This window comes from Medicago sativa, chromosome 4 (assembly GCF_051527215.1).
Source record: "Medicago sativa cultivar Bolivia chromosome 4, Bolivia_mono, whole genome shotgun sequence".
In the NCBI taxonomy this organism is placed as follows: Eukaryota; Viridiplantae; Streptophyta; class Magnoliopsida; order Fabales; family Fabaceae; genus Medicago; species Medicago sativa.
This window is the reverse complement of record NC_140752.1, coordinates 78,838,055-78,846,043: the sequence shown is the minus strand read 5'-3', so window position 1 is coordinate 78,846,043 and position 7,989 is coordinate 78,838,055. Positions and strand designations below refer to the sequence as shown.

General features: G+C 31.2%; 1 protein-coding gene and 1 long non-coding RNA gene across 8 annotated transcripts; both read left to right on the top strand.

The window, feature by feature from the left end:
- Positions 1-1,066: 1,066 nt before the first annotated feature.
- LOC146932280 (transcription factor RF2b-like) lies at positions 1,067-4,695 on the top strand. 7 transcript variants are annotated; one of them, XM_085703920.1, is made up of 6 exons: positions 1,067-1,692; positions 1,887-1,936; positions 2,043-2,381; positions 2,470-2,602; positions 4,301-4,382; positions 4,462-4,695. In XM_085703920.1, exons 3-5 carry the CDS (start codon positions 2,326-2,328, stop codon positions 4,337-4,339), a joined length of 228 nt encoding a protein of 75 aa, XP_085560046.1. In that variant the 5' UTR covers positions 1,067-1,692; positions 1,887-1,936; positions 2,043-2,325; the 3' UTR covers positions 4,340-4,382; positions 4,462-4,695. The 7 variants fall into 7 exon arrangements, with proteins under 7 accessions (XP_085560046.1, XP_085560045.1, XP_085560047.1 ...); XM_085703919.1 differs by having other exon boundaries at positions 1,068-1,692; positions 4,455-4,695; XM_085703921.1 differs by having other exon boundaries at positions 1,069-1,692; positions 1,892-1,926; positions 2,043-2,123; positions 2,238-2,381; positions 4,301-4,695.
- A 1,182-nt stretch (positions 4,696-5,877) lies between these two features.
- Positions 5,878-6,584, top strand: LOC146932279 (uncharacterized). Its single transcript, XR_015007039.1, has 2 exons — positions 5,878-6,000; positions 6,240-6,584. It is a non-coding gene; the product is annotated as an uncharacterized LOC146932279 (long non-coding RNA).
- Positions 6,585-7,989: the final 1,405 nt, after the last annotated feature.

Here is a 7,989-nt window from a genome sequence, read left to right as displayed (position 1 = left end):
CTTTTTCATAATAATTTTTGGGTGTTGCACATGATTATTGTATTATTGAAGTGCCAACATAGTTGGTATGATAGTAATGCATATTGATGATTTTACACTCCAATTTTTCTAGTAGAAAAATCAATTTACACAAAATAAAATACATTTTATGGAAATCAAAATTGATTTTAGGATACATTTAATAATGTATAAATATATGGTTGCCTCAATTGTTTAAAATTACTATCGTTATTCGGTGTTTTTACCGTTTCAGTATTGAAGGCTAAAAAATAAGAGATATTCTTGCATGAACTCTTACCTAAGAGATTATTCTTACACCCAACCAATAAAAATATGACACATGTTATTAACTTTAAAAAAATGTGATTTTAATTAAGGAAATGAAAACAATAAAATAAATGGTGGTGGGTGGTTTTTGTTGGTTAAAAAAAGTGGAAAAAGGAGAGAGAAATATTAAAAATAATGAGAAAAAATTATGATATTAATTATTTTTATTATTTTAATGAGATGTTTGATTTTAATTGATTGGGTGTAAGAATGATCTCTTAGGTAAGAGTTCACGTAAGAATTTCTCAAAAAATAAATACAAATAAGAATGAAAGGATGATAAAAAATAATGGATTGTCTCTTATTGCCAACAAGATTTGTATGTGAGACCGTTACTATGTTTTTTTTTTTTTGGGTACAAAACCGTTACTTTGTTCTACTAATCACTTTAGTGATTCTTAGTGATACTTAGGGACACAGGCACATTTAATAATAACTTTTTTAGGGAAATAATAATTTTAATTTTATGAAGGGTTTCTTGTAACAAGTTATACTTTTTTTTTTCTATTGAACAAATCACAATATGATTTTTTCTACTAATCACTTTAGTGATACTTAGTGATACTTAGGGACACAGGCACATTTAATAATAACTTTTTTAGGGAAATAATAATTTTAATTTTATGAAGGGTTTCTTGTAACAAGTTATACTTTTTTTTCTATTGAACAAATCACAATATGATTTTTTCTACCTTATAAATATCTTAAACAAGCTTATCCTTATTATCTAATCCTAAGCTACAATGTAAACAAAACTTGCAAACCCTAATCCTAACATTTGAGCGGGAAAAATGTGTTTACTAACTCATTTAATGTCAAATTCAAAATTCAAATCCCCTCACAAAAAATACAGATACAACTAATTGGTAATTATCGAGACATGTTCTTCTTTCAATATTCAACTTTTTGATTTCCAATCTCTTTCCTCTTTGTTCCAATTTTTATTACCTAAAATCTCTCTTCTTCCCATTCTCTCTCTTTTCTCTCTATATCTCTCTCACGAATCAGAAATCAACTACACCATCATCCTATCGGAGCTCCGCCGTATCACCACCATCATCTGTGGCAGCACAAGCTCTGACTATTTCCTCACAACCAAGCATTTCAGCTCCGCTGCTGCTGTTTTTGATTCCAACAAAACACTTTCTTCTTGCTCAAATCAGAATCGCTGATCTTCACTCTCTGTTCTCTTCATCGAAGGGTCTTCCAATTCTGGGTTTTCACTTTTCAGCAGAAATCATCTTTAATTCCAATAAATTGATTATTCAAATCAGATCTCAAATCGTTTCTGAGAAGAAAAGAGAATACGCCTGCAAACGTAATCGGATTTCCGATGAATGGCTTTCCTATAATCACGTTTTTCAAGTAAGCAATTGTAAACAATTAATTTCTTGCTCACGCTTTCAACTTCTTCACTCTATTCTCACGCCTCCATTATATGAAAATCGATTTACCGTTGTTGTGGTGAGTTTTGTGAAGCGATATAGTTTTCGTTGAATTTATTTTTAGGAAGTTTTGAATGTTATTGAGTTTTCTAATTTACGGTGAATTTGAACTAGGTTAGGAAAGCTGGTGGAAAGGAATGGAATGGATATAAAGGTTGAATTAGGTTAGGTTGCTGTGAAAATTTCATCTTTGTTTCATTGAAGAAAATTCATATAAATCTTAATTCGTGTTTGGATATTAAAATCGTTTTTGTGATTTGTGTATTTTAGGATAAGGCTCCATTCATTGCTAAGGCTGAGAAGTTGAAGGAGGAGTATGAGAAGACAATGCATGCTTACAATATGGGAATTGTAATTGCTTCTCTAACTTTTCTGTTACTGTGAATTTTTACTTCTCTTATGTTACTTGGATTTATATTAACTTTTTGCTTATTTGAACTAATTTTGATGTCTGAGACTGAGAAGAATGCTTCGGAGGAAGAAGGATCTGATAAGTCTAAGTATGAATTTGATGTCTTAGACTGAGAAGAATGCTTCGGAATTGAAGAAAATTATGGTTAATGAGAAAGTTGCTGAGATTGTTATGGCTGATCCGAAGCGGGCTAAGAGGTGCTGTAATTAACTTATTCAACGTTTTAGTTAGTAATGTCAATATGGATGGTTAATTTGACTTGGATATTTTTTTGGGTTATTTCAGGATTTTGAGAAACAGGCAATCGGCTGCGCGTTTCAATGAGCGCAAGATGCAATACATTTTGGAGCTAGAACAGAAGGTTCAGACTCTGCAGACTGAAGCCACTACACTTTCTGCACAACTTACTTTGTTGCAGGTGGGAACATTTATTTATGTTTGTGAAACCATGTTTTGAGGATTATTTGAATAAGCCTACCAAGAGCTGCCAAATTTGCAATGTTCAATGAAATTGCCTATGATTTGAGTAGTTTTACATAATTTTTCTTATTGAACATTTAGTGAAGGCATCTTTATCCCATTTCTATTAACAAATATCTATTAACCATGAATGCTTTTAGCATATTTTGTTAAATTTGAAAATTGTTTCTTATATCTGAAATGGACAAAAGGTAGCTACATCAGTTTAGTTTTTAACACAAAAGGTAGCTATATCCGTTTAGTTCTTAACATGAGATTTCATTGTTCTAATTTATATCCTTGATAGACATCTATACTATTATTGGGTCTATCCTATACATCAATTTGACATTGTCGAAAATTAAGCTAAAATGAGAAGGGGTTGATGTAATCCATTGTCTATGTAATTTATCTCTATCAACTGTCGTTTCATGGCAAGAATATAGTGCTGATACAAGTTTTGGATTTATTTTTTTGGTGAAGGAATTCACCTCACTTTGCAATGACAATAATTGTTTAATCTATTAGTTGTAAATATTTAGAAATGTTTGTTGTTATCAATAAATTAACATACTCATGATCATTTTTTTAGTATATTTTTTTCGTTTGGAGTTTGGTGTTTATTTATAGTCGATTGACAACCTATTGTAAAAACAACTCCAGCTAAAGTTATTACTCTCTTTTTTTTTTCCTCCATTTTCACAAGTCTTTGACTAAATTTCATTAATTTTAGCATGTAGTAAATTTTTATTTCATAAAAAGAATGGATTCATTTTTCAAATGAATCAGATTTTGAGGTTATATCCTCCTCTCTGTCTTCATGTTCCTTTGATATGGAGATAATGAAGAATATGATCTATTTGAAATACGTACGTGCTGCTCTATTTTCTACCATGGGATTTTTCCCTTCATATTGCTTATTTATTTTCTATAGCAAGTTCTTTCCCTTCATATTGTTGATGGTTTAGCAAACACATGTATGATAGGCTGCAATTGCATCAGTATTATGACCAGAAACTGTTGCCGTTCAGAGTAGTTTCCTTAGTTTTGTTTCGGTTAAGATTTTGTTTCCCGACAATAATTGGTGCTATCGAGATTATGTTTATGTTTCTGTTAGAGCATGTGTTTTTTGTGGATGGGGCTGGATTGAAGTGTCACATTTTTCCACCATTTCGTTTTTTGCACCTCTTCATCTATTCCCTCCTTCATTCCTTCATCTTTGTATATTAGTATATCCTTCATCGTTTTCCAGCAGGTACTTCTTAGATCTTCATTTTATCCTTCTTTAATAATGACAGCTACAACACCGTGTTTCTCCATCACCTCTAAAATCCAAATCAAATTGACACTACCTAAAGCTTCGTCACCATCAAGTTGAACATTAAACTTGGATTTCTTTCTCATATTGCTTGGTTTTATATTGTGTAGTCTGATTTATATAACTGCATTATATGCTTTTTTTTATCGTTTTGATTTTTATGATTTGTTTGGCCTGTACATGTCATTACAACACCTAGAAATAGAGAATTTCTTCTCACCGTGACCAATTTCATCTGCTACCACTTAGTTTGGGAACTTTTAGTAGCATCAGAATTTTTTTAATCAACTTAAGTTTTTTTAGGTTTCTAATTAGGGTTGGTTTGTTTTTCTCTTGCAGTGGTTGCATTCACATCCCTTCATGCAGCTTCAAAGATGAAGAATGAAAGACAATTATTCACAGTAAAATGGTTCATCTGAAGGTATTTGTTTGCATGAGATCATTCTTGGGCAGCTTTAGTTTTTTTTATTTTGATTAACAAATTTGGATATAGCATGCAGGCCGTAGTTTGTTAAAGTAACCATGTGAGTTCCATGTTGAACTGATGAAGGATTAAAGAGTGCTCAATTTATCTTATGTACATTCTTATAGTTTACATATTCTATAAGTTGTTTGCTAAAAAAAAATCATGCTATATATATTTGATTTACTTAGTTTTTAATCTGGTTCATGTTCATTTGCCATGTGACCAGGACCATAATATTGTAACACAAATATATATTTTTTTTTGTCAATCTTAGTATTACTCTTTAGATATGCTTTGAGGCTTCTTTATTGGTTCTGCTATAGATAATTCAACTACTTTTAATGATTTAATAGTTACAACAATAGTACTCTTAAAAAAACCAGTAGCCTCATAACTTGAAAAGAAATTCATAGCTTGATGAATTGGGTTTTCAAAATTTAGAAGCATGTGAAGAAAAATGAGTATTAAAAAAAGTCCTTTCCTTAGTAAGTTATGTTGGTTGTTTGATCTTGGTTATCGGCTAAAAGTCCTTTTTGAGTAGATATTTTGTTTTTTTTTACCTATTTGAATGTTTTACTAACATACTTATTCAACTAAATTTTATAAGTATAATAGTTATTATTAAACAATTTAAGGACAGTCTCTCCAACACCATAGAAAAGATGGATTCAACATTTTTGTCTATTAAGTCCAAGCCGTCCCTCTATGACCATTTGATACCATGAAAGGCAATTGATTACATATTCATTGACTTTATTGAACATTCTGAAAATTAATGGATAATATCTACTATTATGAGATTTAAGTGGTCAGGATTAAATGTGTAAAGTATTCATTGACTTTATTGAGCATCCTGAAAAATTAATGGATAATATTCTCAAGTTAGTATTGTGGTAATTGGTCAACTTTATATGGCAATATCTAGAGTTACATCCAGGAGCGGTCTGAAGATTCTAATGACTAATGAGTGATGAGAATGGTCTTCCATATTTTTGCTGATCTCTCTTAGTGTTTGAAATTAGTTCAAAGAGTGGTCTAAAATTTATGCTAACATATGAGGATGACGCTTGCATTAACAGTACTTCAAACGTAGTTTTCAAAAAAAAAAACCGCATTGGATACACATCAATTCCTTGAAATATAACTATATACACAACGTACCTTGATTATAAAAATACAGACGAGGTCAACTTTACGTCGCAATATCTAGGGTGACCTCCAGGAGTGGGTTGAAGATTTTAATGACTGATGAGAATCGTAAAAGCATGAATAGCACTTCAAATGTAGTTTACAAAGGATTTTCCGCAATCTACCGATTTAAGGTCTTTTTTTAATGTATTTTTTTTATAAACAATTTATTTTGTACCTCAAGCATATTTAATTTCAATACATTTGCATGTTTTGTTTCCAATCGATATGACCCGTGCGGCAGCACGGGTGGATGGTCTAGTTGATTCCATTACATTCAAAGGATGCAAAATCATTCAAAGGATGCAAAATATGGATGGAATTTTGAAGTTTGTTTACGCTGTGATACTTTTTCTTTCACTATTTCTTGTTGTTACGAACGTCGGTAAGTCCCTTTTTTCATCCTTTTCATCCTTTTCAAGCTCTCTTTTTTATTTTAAGAAGCTAAATAGGCCACCTAAATTGGCACCGGAGAGAATCGAACCTGAGACCTTGCGGAGGAGCACACTCCCAAGACCTAAGCCAATACCACCAGGCCGACCCAAGTGAGTTCCTTTTCAAGCTCTCTTATTTACCTTTTATCATCTATTAGTAACATTCCATTATATTTGTTTCACATTACAGAATCTGTTGATTGCGATACTGACTATAATTGCAAAGAACAGATGAGTTGTATCTTCGGAAGGGTGAGATGTTTTGAGGGTTCGTGTTATTGCCCTCAGTTTTGTAGGATGTGCAAAAAGAACTACTAGTGTGTACACATGCAACGGAGTAAAGTTTAGATCTATTTTACGTTTAAATTATAAATGTTATGTTTAGATACAAAAAATGTACCTTTGTATCAATTCTTGAAGTCTGAAAAATTCTTCAAAGATGTGAAGACTCTACGTGTATCCACACTGATAACAATTATTACTCTTAACTTCTGAGTAGTGGAACAAGAAAACTAGAGCATATTTGTGTTTTGTATTTTGTTGTGTTGTGTTTTTCGATCAAATTAGTTAAGGTCTATTTATAAGTCACACATTACTATCAAATAGAAGGTGTTGACTCATCTTAGTGACCTTTTTATTTCATATGGTCAATCCTTTTAAAAAGCAATTAACATATGTTAATGATAATTTATTTGAAAAACCATTTTTATATTAAGATGACCATTGACTAGTATACTTTCACATAATTATATATATATATATATATATATATATATATATTATAAAAACAAAACGATATTCATTCATTCAAATCGATAGAGTACATCAGATACAAACATCACTAAAAACGTAAAGGGTGAATCTGCGAACGAACTCACAACACCCAAGTTAATAGCATAAAACGGCAAAATGTCTACAAAAAATATGATAAAACTTAAGTCACCGAAATTCACATGCTTCCGGATCTGCAACGTTGACGCCCAAATCAATTGTTGAATTTGTAAATGACTAATGCCGATCTTTCAAACAAAACGAACACCGCGACAAGACGCGGAATCAAACACCGCACAAGACGACGAACAACACAACGCCGCAATTAGACGACGAAATCACAAAAAAAAACACAAAAGAAGAAACTTGATTTATCTGAAAACCACTTATTTAGATTGAAAGAAAAGAGAAAAAAGATGTAGAGGGGTGATTCTAGGTCAAAAAATGACTTAAAACCACCACTCCTCGATGAACGAATAGGAAAGAATGTTTAGTGAGAAGTTGGAGTTTCTCTCACTAGAAAACGATGGCCGGCTGTTTTTGTAATTGAGGTGTATATGTTTAATAATATATATATATATATATATATATATATATATATATATATATATATATATATATATGAGTCAGGATCCGTTGCCACCATGTGTAAGTCAAAACACTTACACCAAATCTCAGCCATTTAATTTAGACAATCCAATGGTTTAGGAAACAAAGTGTTTCGGTGATCCCATAAAAAAATAAAACAGAAAAAGATATTTTCGTGATTCATCTTAATTCCTAAAATTCCTGAAACTTCTTCTTCCATGGACAGTTCTTTGCCATCGATCGTTTGAGTTGGTTATCCACAAACTTAAAAAATCAAATAAGTTCCACAACATTAGATCCTTTGAGACTTAAATTATAATTTTCACAGTAATGCTTCTTCTTCTAAATTAAACGTTTTTTTTATATATAAATATTTGATCAATAGATCTTAAAAGAACACGATCGAAACATTAAATTTCAATGGAATAATTATCTCAGTGGTTGTTGAATACACTTTGGGGAATTTTAGTCAACAAATATATATGTGTTCATACAAATGTATTATAAAGATTAAACAGAGGCAGACACACGTGGGCTAGAGACTAGAGTAAATTGCAAGTTTAGAAAAGCAAAATTGGCTA

Coding starts and splice junctions, on each gene's coding strand:
- LOC146932280 (XM_085703920.1), top strand. CDS start 2,326: ATGGTTAATGAGAAAGTTGCTGAGATTGTTATGGCTGATCCGAAGCGG. Junction 2,382..2,469: donor GATCCGAAGCGGGCTAAGAG/GTGCTGTAATTA, acceptor GGGTTATTTCAG/GATTTTGAGAAACAGGCAAT. Junction 2,603..4,300: donor CACAACTTACTTTGTTGCAG/GTGGGAACATTT, acceptor TTTCTCTTGCAG/TGGTTGCATTCACATCCCTT.